At 38.9% G+C, this 17927-nt stretch overlaps 1 protein-coding gene across 5 annotated transcripts in view; it reads left to right on the top strand.

Moving 5' to 3' along the window:
* Positions 1-17927, top strand: part of LTBP1 (latent transforming growth factor beta binding protein 1) — a 207327-nt gene that overhangs the window by 66916 nt on the left and 122484 nt on the right. For all 5 annotated transcript variants that reach the window (XM_067464429.1, XM_060754008.2, XM_067464424.1 and 2 more), the window contains exon 5: positions 989-1156. In XM_067464429.1, coding sequence (XP_067320530.1) covers positions 989-1156 — 168 coding nt within the window. The remainder of the gene's footprint in view (positions 1-988; positions 1157-17927) is intronic.

Below are 17927 nucleotides of genomic sequence, written 5' to 3'. Positions count from 1 at the left end.
GATTGAAATGAAGTGGCAGCAACAAGATTACTATTGCATTTTGTTAGGTACTTTTTTATACTCGTGCCTTATGGTATTTTATTTGATGCCACTGTAGCTGTTTCTGTGTGGTGATGTTATTAGGTGCTTTATTTAACCTCTTTTTGTGGAAAAAGCTGGGGTACGAATGATTATATGGACAGATGAGGAAATCACATTGAAACACTTAAGGGGTGTGTTTGAAATACACTTGCCCTAAACTCCCATTCCTTTTCTCTCTCTTTTTCTGGACAAATTTTGCTTCCACATTTTTATCCTATAGCTTCCCATTGGCAGCCTTCACAATTAAAACATTGCTTTAAGTGCTGGTAGTCAGTGGGATAGTAAAACGTATAATATGTAAAGCCACATGGAGTAACCGTTCCAAGAATGGTTGGGGAGGGGGGAATAAAGGGTCGCAGCTGCGTCACAGGATTTGTTCACTTCAGGCTGGGGTGCCAGGAGATTTGAGACAGATGTTTTCAGACATGCGGCATGCCTAAAACATTTCCAGGGGTTGGGCTACAAATAGTGACTTAATAAGTGTAGAAACAGGGAAAGTATGCAGGGGGGAGAGACGCAAGCGTTTATTCACCCCTAGGTGAATAGCCAGTCGCTTTACATTACATCTGCCTGTCAGGGTTGGCTATTTAAGCTGTCATGCCCTTGGTATTGCTCTTTGACTGTGAATAAAGTGCAGCATTGTGATTACTAATCCCACTCCAGTGACTTGACTTTAAATGTGGTTTTGGAGTGGATCCCGGAGTCCTGTTTGCTAAGCTTCCTACTCCTGTTTCAGAGACACCACTGGATATCGAGGAGAGAGCACTGAAAGCTGCCCTCCTCCACTTAGAACTTGTTGCTTTTTAAAAAATCTCTCTCTTTTTGTGTGTGCAAATCATTTGAAGAAAACCAATGGCTGCCAAAGTTATCTGTTTGTTTTTCTTTTTCTCTTTGCCTCTGCTCCCAGTGGGAAATCACACGGGACGCATCAAGGTGGTCTTTACACCCAGCATCTGTAAAGTGACTTGTAAAAAAGGCACCTGCCAGAACAGCTGCGAGAAAGGAAACACCACCACCCTGATTAGTGAAAATGGTCATGCCGCTGACACCTTGACAGCCCCCAACTTCCGAGTAGGTAAGTCTCGTGAATCCTTTCCTTGTCCTTGCTAATCCCTTTTGAGATGAAACTGTGGGCACGTATTTCTCATCTTTTCTTCGAAAGGGTTCTAATGGGTATCATGTCATCTAGTCTGCTGGATACTTTCCTGCATTTTTCCTAATCTTTCTGGTGTCAAAAAGATATATAATTTCTTAAAACCCATAGTATGTATCTGTATGGGAAAGAGAGAGAAAGAGAGAGTATACTTGATATTAGTAACTACTAATACAAAACCCACAGATTGGATGAAAACTATGCTGAGGTTGAAGGAAAAGGAATGTTCTTTCAATTTGGTGGTTTGATTTTTTTTGCAAGTGAATGTGATTACTAGTTAGATTTAAATGAAATGTTCCTGAAAGATATTGTCTAGAAAGTGTTTAACTCTACATTCCTGTGAGCGAAAGGAGTGCCAGTTTAAACCCTGAATGTTCTGTGGAAGATTAGAAGTTAACAAATGGAATATAAATACGATATATTGAATTATCATTCTGCTGACAGATCTTATGTGCTTTCCAAATGGAAATTTCAGTGGTATGCCCATAGTTTAAAGCAAAAGAGAAATATATTGTTAGTATTTTTAAAATAAAAGTTAAGCTTTTTTATATCTTACTGCACAAATACCACAGAATCAATTTCCCATCCTGGAAATTTACTGTCCATGATACATTCATTTGTTTGGAAGCAAATTAGATGGGTTGCGGTAGAAATTAATTTCATGTTGTTTTGCAGAATAGCAGACATAGTATTACATTTGTTCCTGTGCAAAACCTTTCTCTTGCATGTTTTAGTCTAGTCTAGTGATGTTTTTAGTCCTAGAATCCTTCAGACTCTTCAGTTCATTCTCAATTAAATGTTAGCCAATGCAGACCCTTAAGCAGAAATATAATTTTAGGCTGGGGAGAAAGAGATACCCTACTTGCCTTTTATTGTGATACACTGTCTTCTCAGAACGCTGTTCCCTGTTCCTCTTCCCTCAAGGTACATCTAAAAGTATTTCCATTTGGAGAGAGTAGCAGAGAAGGAATGATAACAGGAAGTTATCTGGAAAGTCGGCATTCTTCCTGTTGTGGGAGTTTAACTGTTGCTCCTCTGACAAATTAATAGGGATGTGCCACCCAGGTTGATTGTACAATCTAGATAGAGTGCCCACATGTGGGGTTTTGTGTGTGTGAGTGTGAGGAGCAACTTGAGAAACTGCAAGTCGCTTCTGGTGTGAGAGAATTGGCTGTCTACAAGGATGTTGCCCAGGGGATGCCCGGATATTTTGATGTTTTTACCATCTTTGTGGGAGGCTTCTCTCATGTCCCCACAAGGGGAGCTGGAGCTGACAGAGGGAGTTCAACCCGCTCTCCCCAGATTCGAACCACTGACCGGCACAAGGGTGTAACCCATTGTGTCACTGGGGGCTTCACACACATGGGGTAAGAAACCAGCATTCTGAAAGTGCGTGTCCAGTGCTTTAAGCAATGATCACTCACAAATATTGTGTGATGGTTTCAATGTAATCGTTTTGCATTATGTTCACAAAAGATAGTCATTCATATGCTCACTTCTCCTGTTTCATCTCAACTGACTTCCAGTTGAGAAGCAAACTGTGAGATAGATAGATAGATAGATAGATAGAGCCTTAGAATTGAGCCAGTTATGTTTTGTACAAACCCCAAACTGGTAACTGCAGCTGAAATGTGTTTTTTCATTTCACACACAAACCATAACTTTTTTGTGCCCAAGTAATGGCAAATTGTCACAAAACAGGATTTGAAGAAAGAGGGAGCCAATGAGCTCAAGGCTCATTGCTGTAAAACTGAACTATGCTCTGTTAGTATCGATTTTAACTTACGTATGAAAATGTTTTGATTGCACATTGTTTGTGTATTCAAAACACTGAATAGAGGACAATGCATTGAAAGACGCTGCACAGTGGTCTTAGTTTTGCTGTTTAAAGGACATAAGAAAGGCTGTAATTGATCAGATCAAAATCCCAACTGGTCCAATAGTCAGCAGTGGCCAACTACTTGTCCTTGGGAGATCTGCAAGGAGGACATAAATGCACCAGCACCCTCCCACTTTAGCTTTTTCAGCAATAGATATTCAGACGTATTTTGATTCTGATACTAGAAGGACTGTGTGTAATCACTATGATTAATCATCACACTTAACTCCAGTCTCCAGGAATTTCTCCAGCTCTTGTATATAGATATCTGAAGTGGAGACCCCTCCCCCACCCCATTTCCAAAGTGCAAATTTCATGCTGAATATTTATGTGTTATTGTATCTGACTCTTTCACATTCAGCTTTGGAGGATGATCCAGGATTCTAGTTTTATGTTATCCACTTTTTCTACACTACAGTAAAAATAAATGGTGTACATCTGCATTACAATACAGTGAAAAATAAGTTTTTGGGTATGAGTTATGAATATTACCAGAAAGAAAACCAAGACAAAAACCGGGATTGCACCATTATTTTAACAAGAAATAGGGAGAGTTCCTTAATGAAACTGTGATCTGGTGACATGCCTGATTTCATCCCTGCTCTCTAATGCTTCAATGCTATTAACTCTCAGGCAGCAAGTGAGCTTCAGAAGTGGCTACAGTTTCTGTTTTCAAGATTCAAATTTTCCACCCAATTAATTGATTGGTGTACAGTTCTGGGAGCATGTGATATAGTAAAATTGGCCTAATAGTCACAGGAACAAGAAACATTGAGTAGGCCTGTCTCAGCTATTTATTTATTTGTAGTATTTTTATTGCCTCTAAGCTTCCAAGGTCTACTGAGGTTCAAAAGTTGACTTCTAGTTTCTACTCTTCAGAATTTTATTTTTCAGGAAAACAAGCTTTTAGTTTTATTATTATTAGTTTTATTATGGTGGGTCACATCTGAAATAATAATAATAATAATAATAATAATAATAATAATAATCTTTATTTATACCCCGCCACCATCCCCCCAACAGGGACTCTGGGCGGCTTACATTATTATTATTATGAGGCCAAGCCCAAACAACATTACAGCAAAATAAAACCAAAAACATAAGCAACAAGCAAAACATCATAATTACATAAAAACATATAAATACATTAGCAATATAGCATTACAATAAACACAATCACAGTGATAATGGGTGGTCCACATGTGAAAGATAAAATGTTAAAAAAAACTCGGGTGAGATAAGAAGAGGAGCAAGTTATTTGCAAGAGGGAGCTCATAAAAACAGGGTTGTGGAACCAAGCTTTCCCTCAAGGGGGGGGGGTGTTCTCCAGTGGCAGAAGCGTTGAGGGGAGCAGTAATGTCATATTGTGTACCTACTCACCAAAGGCGCAGCGGAAGAGCCAGGTTTTAAGGTTCTTTTTAAAGGTTTCTAGAATAGGGGCTTTCCTGATCTCTCCAGGTAATGAGTTCCAGAGTCGGGGGGCCACAGAGGAGAAGGCTCTTTTCCTTGTGTCCACAAGACGAGCTTGTGAGACTGGCAGGAGTGAAAGGAGGGCCTCTCCCAAAGATCGAAGGGACTGGGTTGGTTCATGGAGAGAGATGCGGTCACAAAGGTAGGCGGGTCCCAAACACAAGAACACAATTACTGCTTAAACTCACCCTCTCCTCACAAAATACCAGACATGTATTGAAAAAATATACTAACCTGTTCTCATACCTCATTATCTATCTGGCAAAAAAGTGAAACACGTTCTTCCCCCTACACCCTCCTTTTCAGATGTTGGACAAATTTACATACTTTAAAAAATGGAAGGATTGTGGGATCTATCAGATCCAATTCTATTTTCTACATAGAAAACCTAAACCTATTAAGGTTCTAAAAACTTCCCTACACCCTGCCAACCCCACTTGATTCCAATTACATCAAATCATCACCTTTACATTACAACTCAACATTATGGGGAAAAAGCCCACACCCAATAACCTCATTTGAAAAGCTTTCCACTGCAGATGGTCCATTAGCAAAAGGCACTGTAGCAAACATATACAAATCTAATTGATCACACCTATGGTGACAAAAGCATTACCCAGTGAATGTGGCAACCTTACTTAAAACTAAATATTATATTGAAATGCATTTTCATGCCAATAGGAACTGCATCTGGTCATCTCCTTCCTACAAATTCAGGTCAGCTGTTACAAGGAAAATGTCTTTATGATGAACCTGTACATTTGTTCAGAAAGGTTAAGATTGTCCCACCATATTTTTGGAGAAGTTGTAAGGCTCTCATCCCTTCGTATTCTAGCCACATCCCCCAATGTATTAGATTTCAGGAAAGTTATCTTGCAACAATTTTCCTTATTATTATTATTATTATTATTATTATTATTAAACTTTATTTGTACCCCGCTAGCATCTCCCGAAGGACTCGGTGTGGCTTACAAAGGCTAAGGCCTCAACACACAATATACAATATTGTATATTGTATCATGCCAAACCATATATTCCATCCTTCTACTTTTAGTGTATGTTAATTTTAATAGACATTTAAAGAACATGAAACCAATTGCTTTCTTATTCTCCAGAACTGGCTGTAGTTATTTGATGTGTTTGGGTGGTCCCTGTTGGGGACTGTAAGAGAAAAGTAAAGGTCTGCTATCATTTTGTGTTTTAGTCTGTCTTGTAGTACGTGTTTTCTGGGTATTCATCTTACATTGTTGATTTTTTTTCTTCACCTCATTAGGTGGGTACGAAGTGCCAGCTGTAAATCCAAAAGTCTCTGTTTTGTGGGTTTGAACAGATGCAGTTGTGTTGGAGGGTTTGTCAAGAAACAATAGATTTGTTTCTGTGTTCAATGTAGAAATTGTGGGCATGTAAGAATGTGTATTGATCAGTGGGTCTTTGGTAGAGTGTGGTGCTTGGAAGTCTAATGTGCAGTTGCTCATTGGTGTCAAGAAAATGAATTGGTTGTGTAGATAGTTCCAGACTCAGGTTGATGTTAGGATGGAAATAATTGAAATCCTGATGGAACTTCTCAAATGATTGCTTTTCCTTTCTCTCTCTCCTTTTTCTTCCCATATCCTATTTTAATCTTGCAGTAAAAATCAATAAAGATATATTTTTTTAAAAAAAGGTTTTTTCCCCCTTATGTTCTGTTATTTTTTTGTTTCCAGATTCAGTTTTCAAAGAATGTGAAGTGGAAAAAGGGAATAGCAGGATGTGTGTTGAGGAACTTCCCAGCTATGTTTTAAAGATGCATGACTCATTCTTGCTCATAAGTCTATTCTGAGTTAATATATTAAGAACGTAGGTCTTATCCACTTGGTGCTCATACATCCTCTTTAGACTTTATAAGGCAAAATTGATTCTTTGCTCTTGAGCTGAGCACTTTAGGATTAATGAATGATATTTCTTGCTGTTGCCACATGCCACAAGTTAAACATGTACAACAGACTTATCGCCTTTGTATGCTTTCTGATGAGCTGTGATCCTCTCTGCTCACTTTGTGCCTGGATGCTAGTCATTCTGAACTATGTATACTATTTGTTGATCACCTACTTGATCAAATGCAAGGTCACCCTGTGCTCTTAGCCCCTGCTTCCGATTACTTTCATCACACCATTTCCAGCCTTTCTTTTTACTGTAACCTGCCAATTCTTCTTATCTAGCTCTTTCTGTGATTGTTCTTGTCTTGCCCTTTGCTATCTCATTTGGATCAAATGTTTTGCTTTGCTCGCTGGCTTCTCAAATGCCTGCATCCAGATAGGGCAGGAAGATGTGATGTCCTTAGCATCTGAACATGTTTGCAAATAAAATCAGGTGAAACAAATTAAGCAGTGCCTTGAAGAACGGCAGACTTTCCTTCTTTGGAGACCTTTGAAGAAAGATTTGATGGGTATCTTTCATGAGTAGTATGTCAGGAGATTGGATTAGATTATGACATTTTGCCATTTCTACAATTCTATGATAATATAACACATACTGCAGCAAGGTCAGTGGTTCAATGTGGTCATTATTTTGCTTTGAGCATTGGTTCAAAATTTCAAGAAGCTATCCAGTGTGCTGCCTCCATTGTTGGGGTGGTGTTCAGCACGCTGGACAGCTCCTTTAAACTTCAGTCTAAGCATTGAGTGGATTTACTACCATTAGCCACCATTCAAAAGGAAATCCTCTTGTGTTTGGAAGTACATTAAAAGTGAGGTACACCTTTCTTCTCCAGGTGCATACTTTAAATCCAAGCATCTGTAGTTTATATCAGATAACAATCTCTGTCTCTTATTGGCTTATAGCTGTAGAAACACCAAGAAACCTTTGTCACAATCCCAATAGAGCTGTTCACTTTAAACAAAATGTATTCTAGGTTCTTTAATTAATAAAGTGATGGACATGATTGAAAACCTATCTCTTTTGGCAGACCTACCTAGTCAATTTTAAGTTGTGAATTCTAAGCTGGATTTTATTAATTGATTTTGACTTGTATTTTAACTGTGTATCCCATTGTATGTCTTTTAATAGTGTTTTATTTCTTGTTTTAATGATGTTGTATCCCAACCCAAACCACAGGGAGAGGCAGGTAATAAATTTATTATTATTATTATTATTATTATTATTATTATTATTATTTGATATACAACAAGATCAGTACACAGCAAATAAGATCACTGTGCTGGCTTTTGTATTTGATCACACATCAGATACTTCCCAAGTGTCTAGGACTGTATGATGGATCAGGAAATAATGCATGCAGATCCAAGTAGGGTGACCTTTTGCAGCTGACAGATGGTAAACTTGTCAGCGCTGATTGTTTTTAAATGCAGGCCAAGGTCTTTAGGTACTGCACCCAGTGTGCCGATCACCACTGGGACCACCTTTTCTGGCTTGTGCCAGAGTCTTTGAATTTGGAATATATGATGTGTACATGAGGTAGTTGTGATTATCAACGAGTGAAACATGTGATTTGATAGACTTCAGCATTCTTAAATTTGGCTGAAAAAATATATATAACTGTGTGTTAAGTCAAACAATATGCTTCTTTTTATTAAAACAATTTGGCTCCCACAGAGGAATTGCAGACAATCTCTCATTTTAGTTAAAAAGTGGATGTGGCTTGTAAGGAAGCCAGCAAAATTTTTACTGTCGCCTTTATACACGGGAAACAGATTCAATGGCCAATTGTTGCATTGAAGTGTTCTTTAAGGAAACTACCTTTAAAATGTTAGTGTTAAGTACAGAAGAAAGAAAAGCAGCACCAGATTATACTCCTGGGAAATGGGAACCCAAGCGGTGCCTTTTTTCTTTTTTTATCCTTTGTATGTGTTTCTTCCATTTTGCTTGTAACAGACCACCTTTGCCTTGTTCATATTTTATATGGAGTCCCACGGGGTTCAAAGGACAATATTACAGCTCAGATATTTGAGGCCTGGTTTGATTACAGCTGATATGTCAATATTGTAGCCAGTCAAGCATAGATTTCAAATAGCACGCTTGGAGGAGGGCATTTGAGTAGGGAAAGTACGATGACATAAAAGGGGTTCTGTGCCAGGGAAAGCAGATTAAGAGGACGCATAAAGTCAGACAAAACAGCTTGTAGAAGTATTTGGGTAGAAGTGGGACAGGGCTTAAAAACTTTTTTGGCAACTTGTACCAGACACTTGGTGCTTAGTTTTCTAAGTAATATAATTGTTTCTTTGTCCATCTTGCCCCTTCTGTTGCAATAAGAGCAGTTACACTGCCAAAAGCAGGAAGAAAATTCTGAAGTATTTCCTTCTCCCCCAATCATACTGAGCCGTGTTATTATATGAGAGAAGAAATTCATCCAGCTGAACAATGTATGTCTCACATCTGCTCTAGCTAAGTATTATTTTGAAGACCTACATAAGGAACTGAGGACATTTTGAATGGAACATTGGAAATTATTTTACACTGGATCCATTTAAGCAGGATCAATATTTTCTTCTGCTCTGACTGGCAGTGGCTCTCCAGCATCTCAGTCACTTGGTACTAGAGTCTTTCGACTGAAGATGCTGGCAAATGAATCTTGGGACTCTTTATAATTCCATGCAGAGTACATTCTCTTTATGCTCTTTATACTTTCATGCAAAGTGTATTCTCTACCACTATGCTGTAAGCCATTAAGAACTGACCTTTATCAGGTGCTGCCAGGAAACGTGGTCAAATGCATTCTGAAGCAAATTTTACATAAGTATGTCTCACTGAAATTGGAACAATTTTTGAAACACATTTTTCTGAATTGACTTAAATGACTAAAGTAGGGATGAGCAATGAGAAATGATGGGGTCCATGACTCTTCTCTTTGGGCCATACCAGGACATTTTGATGTATTTAAACTGATGCAGTGTCACTTGTAAAATTTTGGCTGATTTTTGTCTTTTGCGGGAGAGCTCCCAGGCATACTGGGAAGCAAACTATTGCATTTTCAACAGTTTGGTGGCTTTGGGATGGTTTTCAGGGAATACCTATTCCTTGACACTCACCCCCCTCCCCATCCTCAAATAGTGGATTTTGAAGAGTTTTAGAATTCTTTAGGTAGCACACTTAGAGGTCCAAAGAACCTCATATGCCTTGACCCACCCTGGTCTATAGCTTTTCTAGAGTATTTCAGGATTGATTTTTAGAAAAAGATAATGTATAGAAAGCTGAAGAACCTGGGTCCTAGAGACAAAGAAAAACTAATGATAGTATGTAGCATGATTTTTGTTCCTGAGCTGTAAATGTTGTTTCCTAATTAGTTCTGGAGCCAACGGTGGTGCAGCGGGTTAAACCACTAAGCTGCTGAACTTGCTGACCAAAAGGTTGGCGGTTCGAATCCGGGGAGCGGGGTAAGCTACCGCTGTTAGCCCCAGCTTCTGCCCACATAGCAGTTTGAAAACATGCAAGTGTGAGTATATCAATAGGTACTGCTCTGGTGAGAAGGTAATGCCGCTCCATGCAATCATGCCAGCCACATGACCTTGGAGGCCTCTCCGGACAACGCTGGCTCTTCGGCTTAGAAATAGAAATGAGCATCACCCCCAGAGTCGGACACGACTACTTAATGTCAAGAGGAAATCTTTACCTTTACCTTTAATTGGTTCTCTCATAGAAACATGAAAAAAGTTTATTAAACTGCAAAAACTTTATTTTTAGGGACATCCTACAGCACATTGTGCCTTAATTTTTTTAGTAAATATCTCATCAAGTCTCAACCAATTCAACCTAGTTTGTGGCAGCCACAAAAATGAAGTTTCTGGAGTATAACAACTATTTTAAAGTAATTACCGCAGAATTAAACAGGAAATAACACTTTCAAACCAGGAAAAGATTTCTTTTTAGTTTTTGTTACATTGAGTTTTTATTGATGGAATTGTTAGGAAAACGAGATTCCTTGTTAAACAGTGGGGAATTGTAGTTTTATGTATTACTTTTATCTCTATAAAATTCTTGTTGATGCCCAAAATCTTCTCTAGTTTTCTGGGTACTTTTTGCACAGGAGGTATCTATAATAAAACATTAACAATTTGTGTAGATATAGAAATAGTATTTAAACTCTTGTAGACAACCACGGGATCTTATTTCTCACTGACTGAGAATGGATAGAAGTAAACATTTAATCACATTACTGCAAGGTAATTATGTTCTTATTACTGGCAGAGTGACTAAGAGAATGAACTTATCCGGGAGAGCCCACATTGTGTAATTTAATATCTGTATGGGTCTGGAACTTCATTCAAATTGTCTTTCACTTTTTTACTGCAGTGTACTGCAGTTAATTGTGTGTGAATAAAATCCCCATTAAAGTGATGTTAGGTTATCTACATCCATATATGAACCTTCAGCAGTCATAGCATTATAGCCTAACTTGGTCAAAAAGATTTGGGTCTGCTGTATCAACTGTGAGTATCTTTTCCATCCTATCAAAATCTGATTCAGCTGCGCTTGTTGCCAAAGGACATATATATTCTTTTATTTGGCAAGTAGTTTAATGTTTCTGTTTTCACAGACATTGCATTTATATTACCTTTTAAACACAGTTCACTGCTGAATATTGACAGATCCTAAGACAAGTGATACTTTTACTTTGAAATTCATTATAAAAAGCCAGCACCGTTGCCTGATCATAAAGAACTTCCTGAGAAGCTGCTCCTAGAGCTCTTGAATCGTCGCGCTTAAAATGCAAGTGTAAATGAGGGTTACACTTGCCCTTAAGGAATGGACAGAGGTAAATCTCCATCACTAGCTATTATTTATTTGGGGTTGATTTCTGCTGCTTTTGAGAATATGAAAATTGCTCCCCCACAATGTCTTGTTAGTTTTAATCCATGTTTGATTTGTAATTACATTAACCTATGCTGTGGAAGTACGGCATTAGTATGATTAATCCTTTATTTTAACATGGTGTACCCGGCTCCACTATGCATCAGAGTGCCTTTCTAGTCCATAACAATGACCCTTAAGCTGTGGTTTATTCAGCTATAATATTTCTGTAGTATTGTACTTAGTAACCCTGCAGGGATAATAAAATTCCTTATTCCCAGAGTTTGGTTGTGAATCATGACGATACCATTCAGATTTCATTAAGATGTTGTAAGTTGAGTATGAGTATTTCCTATTTAGTAGAACTGATATCTTTATGCTCACAGTATAGTCATTCTCAAGAACTGTAGAAGTGAAAATTATTGTGCTACAGTTGTGTTTCCATGGATTAAACTTGATGATCTGCAATGCGTGAAACAACTGGAAAAAAACTTAACATAGATGGCCTAATATGGAAGATTGCAATTCTCTGCCAGTCCTATTTACATGAAATCTTAAACGTTAATACATAAATAATGTGCAAGCCTTTTGTAAGCACTGCAGCCATGCCAAGTTTGAATGTGAATAATTCAAGCAAAAGAATAAACTGGACTCAGGTTCACCTCAGAATTGAGAACAAACATGATAAAGCAAGTCACGATCATTTCTTCTGACAATAGTAAATACTACTGATTATATGTTGATCCTCTGTTTTTTCTTATGTCCAATCAAGTGTATTATGTTCTGGGTTAAGAACTTTTATTGTACAAAATAGCGATACTGCATTTAGGTAAAGGTAAAGGTTTTCCCCTGACATTAAGTCCAGTCGTATCCAACTCTGGGGGTTTGTGCTCATCTCCATTTCTAAGCCAAAGATCCGGCATTGTCCATAGACACCTCCAAGATCATGTGGTCGGCATGACTGCCTTTATATCCTGCATTTGCATTTATATTCTGCAAATGATTCTCCCCCATTGTTGGGCTACTGCATGAAATAAATGCTGGATACCATAAGCCCTTGGACTGATCCAGCAAGGCAGTTCTTATTTTCTTATTTGTCAAGCCACTGTGAAGCCAAGCAATTCTATAGCAAAACCATTCTTAGCATCTGCTGCTTTAGCAAAACTGTATTTCATACTGGTCTTTGTTGCTTTCCAAGTTTGCAGCCTTTCCTGATGAGCTCCAAACAATACCTGGAAGGAAGTCTTGCTTAAGGGTCAAACCAAATAAAGACCATCATTAACTGTCCATCCCTTCTGTTTGTAAAGTGAGATGTCATTGCTATGTTTTTTTAAACAAAGAAATTAACACTTAGCAAAGGAGTATTTAGAAAGAGATGCCGAATGCAATGCCAAGGCCTTCCTGTGTCTTTCTTTCCTTCAGTCTCTTGCTTTCCCCACAATTCTTTGTTTTGATTTCCTCTGCTGGCAGTCAACCAGACATGAACAGAAGTGGTTGGAGAAATTGACAGCCTGGGAGAGTTACGCAGCTGTATCTCTCTCTAATTTCTTTTACCACAAAGAAAGATATACCCGCCTTCACATGCCGCATTATCACAGGATGTCTTTGCCCCACACCACTGGAGAAATTATACTGTTTAGTCAGTATTGCACCACCTGACATCCATCTGGAAGTAGCAGTCAATAATGAAAGGACCAAGGCATGGACATCACCGGCTCATCCTCTGTATGGATATCAGGCAGCACGCCAACAACTTAAATCAAGAAGTAGCTTCCTAAGAGCTACAGAGATACTCACAGAAACACCTCAGCAAGCGACAGTCCAGAAGTGGCAAGTTAAAACCCGGAAACTCAATCCGTGGCTGATATCAGATGAGTCTCCCCCCATGGCACACAGAAGTATGGGCGACTTGGAAGGCCCAGACAGACTGCGCTCTGGCACCACAAGATGCAGAGTCAATCTTGAGAAATGGGGCTACAAAGTGGAGTCCATCACATGTGAGTGAGGAGAAGAGCAAATCACGGGCCACTTATTACAATGCAGCCTGAGCTCTGTCACATGCACAATGGAGGACCTCTTTCCAGCCACAGCAGAGTAACTACATGTGGCCAGCTTCTGGTCAAAGGACATTTAGTATCATGCCAAGTTTTTAACTTTGTTTATGTTCTTAAATACATTATAACTCTATCCTCAATTCACTTCTGATATGAAAAATAAATACCTTCATTTATATATAAATGAACTATGCCCATGAGAACATGGGGAGAAGGGGAAAAAGTTATTCAGAGGCTACATTAAATTTCTCCCTAAGCATTTATGCTCTTTCCTAGGAAAACCCAACAATAGATGAAATATTAAATGAATCAAAACTATACTATTTCAGATAAGATATATAATCCAAATCTGTATATGTATGATATATAGATTGCCCAGAAGAAAACTCCATGTTTTATTATGGCATTTACTTCCACAGAAGTATGTTTAGGATTGCATCTCATTTTGTTACTGTACAGATACATGAGACATCTATTCTTTATGTCCTATTTTGCTATTTATTTTTTAACTAGCATAAATCTAATTGTTGCGACAAACAGGGAATGTGTGGGTGTCTGTGCAAACAAACATCCATGCTCTAAACTTTTTGTCTGGGATTGGAGACAGATGTTGACTTTTTGTCTGACGTGTTGTCAAAATGTGTTTACTTTCTTTCAGAGTAGTCTACAAGTGCAGCCTTTACTTTTGTCTCCAGTAGAATAAACAGAAAGAAACAAAAATAGGTGCATTGAAGGAAATGCATTGTCTGTAGTGCTGGCCCTACCATTAAAATAAGTCAGGCATCCACCTTAGGCAGCACATTTTGGCTTCCATTAAAGGATATCACATGTTTAGATACCACATTTCCTTTTACTGTAGTTTGAACCACAAGAAGAGAGGAGAGATGGTCTGGGGATTGGGCAAAATGTCTAGCTGTATGTGCCATCATTTCAGTGAATATACAATATTTTGTTCTTGGACCTTAGGCAGAAAACTATCTTGGTCTGCCATAGCCATAAGCTCTTAATGGTCTCAGTGCTGAAGTCAGCCTTGTTCTTTTAAGCTGTGTTATAGTCCAAATTATTTTTGTTTTCTTTTTTTGAATTTGTCTGCTAGAATTGAATGGAAACTATTCCCTGTATGTGCTAATGCAGCGTTACTTCTTCCTAAACAAAATCTTTAAAAGCCAGCACAGGGTGTCCCCAGCAAGACTTTAATCTAACATCCTAAATATATTTATGTAGCAAAGGAGATGTGATGAAATCTACTTGCTTTTTCTTGGAAGGTGTTCACTGAATTTTCAAATTAGTGATACATTGTGTTTACATAACAGGATTTCCAAATTGAACTTTCATTATTGGGTTTATACCCTTGTTTTAGGGAGCCCCTGGTGGCGCAGTGGGTTAAACCGCTGAGCTGCTGAATTTGCTGAATGAAAGTTTGGCGGTTCAAATCTGGGGATCAAGGTGAGGTTCTGCTGTTAGCCCCAGCTTCTGGCAACCTAGCAGTTCGAAAACATGCAAATGTAAGTGATCAATAGGTACTGCTTCTGTGGGAAGGTAACAGTGCTCCAAGCAGGCATGCTAGCCACATGACCTTGGAGGTGTAATGGATCCAGTGGAATCTTGGAGATGTATATGGATAATGCTGGCTCTTCGGCTTAGAAATGGAGATGAGCACCACCCCCCAGAGTCGGACATGACTAGACTTAATGTCAGGGAATCCTTTACCTTTACTTTACCCTTATTTGGAGTTGGCTGGCTATAAAGCCCTTGATGTTTAACCAGTTTGTTGTACTGTTGACTTCCTTAATAATCTGACGATTGATTTTTAAGAATTGTATATGTAGAATGATAACACTAGAGTTTATTTCTGATAGAGACAAATATTCAATTGATCATATGCGCATTAATTTGAATCTGAGTTCCACTGAATATGAATAGAATGGTTGGAGTAGACATGCATGGAATCTCACTTTCAGATTATAATTTTGTGGACACTTGCCTAGAAGTGAATACAGAGGCAGATGACAAGTATCAGATGGCTTTCTATATGATTTACATCTTCAAAGGGATAACAGTCATGTTTCCCCATAGGGTTGTAGTGGTTTATGCATCTAGGGATTTTTATGCATCAATTATGGCTTGATCTACATAACAGTTCCTTCATTCTGTTGTAAGATGCATATTGTCCTGCTAAATTGGATGTAACATTCTTTCATACCACCTTTTGGTTTCTTTATTTGCATTAAGTGTTTTTCTAAACATGAAAGTATGGTTAAGTTTAGCTATAATGTATTTGGTCATAATAAAGGTGCTGCCCTCTAACTTCAACTGATTATTGTGGGTTCCCTAGAATTGATCAGAATGGATACCCTGCACTTTTTGTCAACTTCTGAATTTGGCTGCTGATCAATAGTTCATTTGCTACTAATCCTGCTTCCCTTTTATGCTTGATTACACTTTATATATTAAAATCTAATTATATGCTCCATTGTCCATCCCAAGATGAACACATCCAGCTTTTTAAAAGGGTTGCTCAAGGATAAATAAAGCCCAGTACTCAAACTTCAGTTGTTGTGTTGCTCTCACAGTCACAGAACTGGCAACAGAGAATATAATCAGATCAATTAATTCTTTTAAAATTTGCAAATTTCTGAGCTTTGCTAAATGCTTAATTGAGCAAAATGAACATTTGGACCATAAAAGAACAGCAGGCCTTTTTAAAGGGCTCCAGCTTCAGCTGCTTTTGCAGCCAAAAGCCTTGCACCACTGATAATTAGATTTCCTCTTGACCATAGGTGGGTGTTCCCTGCAAATGCTCTCATTACACTAATGGCTTACCGCATGGCACTTTGCCCACATAGTTGCATTACAAGTAGCCACCTACTTGGAAGATTGCATGTAGAAGTTGTCCTTTGGGGAGACAGGGGATTACACCCTAAAACCACACACCTTGAAATTGTTTTGGAAATAAATAAAAGAGGAATTGTATCATGTAGCCTCCATTATCACGACATAATCTCTCTTAAGTCAGACATTCTTCAGCTTTGGTTTGTATCATGATGCTGCTGCCCCAGAGAACAAGTGATGACACCACCGATTCATGATGCAGTTATTTTTCATTTGAGAGAGAGAGAAAAAAACAATTCATTGGAAAGGGCTGCACTCTGTGACCTGCATAGTTGCAGTTTGGTTTTCAACACATGAAATCTGCCAGATTTGGAACAGATTTTGCAAACACTTATTTATTTATTTTCAGTATTTATAGTCCGCCCTTCTCACCCCGCAGGGGACTCAGGGCGTATTACAATGCACATATCCATGGCAAACATTCAATGCCATTTAGACATACAACATATATAGACAGACACAGAGGCATTTAACATTCCAGCTTTTCTGACTTCATGAGGGTATGCTCCATTCGGGCCACGGGGGAGCTGCTGCTTCACCATCCACTTGTGACACCGAGTTCTTTGATGGAGTACTTCCTCATTCTTCCACACCCTGCTGGAAGGTTTTATGGCATTGTAAATTAGTTACCTTAGCCTCCTCACCGAAAGTGGTACCTAAATTTCCTTCTTGATAGATGCAACTGTCTTTCGGGCTGCATAGGTCGGCAGCAAGCTAGACGATTAATGATCAGGAGCATACTCTGACCCGGGTTGGCTTCAAACTCATGACCTCTTTGTCAGTAGTGATTTAATTCAGCTGGCTACTAACTAGCAGTGCCACAGCCCGGTCACTGCGGATCAGCGGTTCTTGACCTGTGATGCGTGCAATGTCCTCACTTGTGGGGGTAGGGGGAGGAGGAAAGAAAGAAAGAAATTCTTAGAGTCTAGAGAACTGTTTACTGAACAGACAAATAGTGTCTGCCTGAGCATACTCAGTTCTACTATGCAATGACACTGGCCCCACTCCCTCCCTCCCTCACTTCCTGGGAAACTAAGTGATTGATGAAGATGTGTCGATCCCTTCCTCCAGTCTTAGAGATGCAATCTAATCAAGGATGGGGATGGAGTGATACTTATACTATGGCCCTCCATGATGTTGTGGCCCTAGAATCATGGAATCCTAGAGTTAGAAAAAACCACAACGGCAATCCACTCTAGACCCCCACCACAGCTCTGACCCTGTCCCCCTTCTCCACCTGATGTCCTTGATGGTGGGATACAGGAGCAGTGGTGGAGCTTATTTCCGTTATCCATTTTTTCTCAGTGGCTGTTGTGAGTGTGCTGCACTTAATCTCCCTCTCTGTGCCTCATATTTTTCCTCAATTCTCAAGAAACATGAAATGTATAGCTGATTTCAACATCCTCCTTCTGAAGAAAGCAAAGAAATGCAAGTAGGAAGTAAAGATAAAGAAAACAAAAGATTGAAGGTTTAGATTCAGTAGAGGGAAATGTGGAAGAAGAGGCCAGTCTCAGCAGGCAGAAAAACTGCCACTCCTTCTCTAATTTACTGGCCTCTTGTAGCCTTTTAGAAGATGGCTTCCTGGGTGGATGATGGTTATTGTCTTAGTGCGTGT

Source organism: Anolis sagrei, chromosome 1 (genome assembly GCF_037176765.1).
Source record: "Anolis sagrei isolate rAnoSag1 chromosome 1, rAnoSag1.mat, whole genome shotgun sequence".
NCBI lineage: Eukaryota > Metazoa > Chordata > Lepidosauria > Squamata > Dactyloidae > Anolis > Anolis sagrei.
Note: the sequence above shows the minus strand (reverse complement) of the source record. Positions and strands in the feature narration are given on the sequence as shown.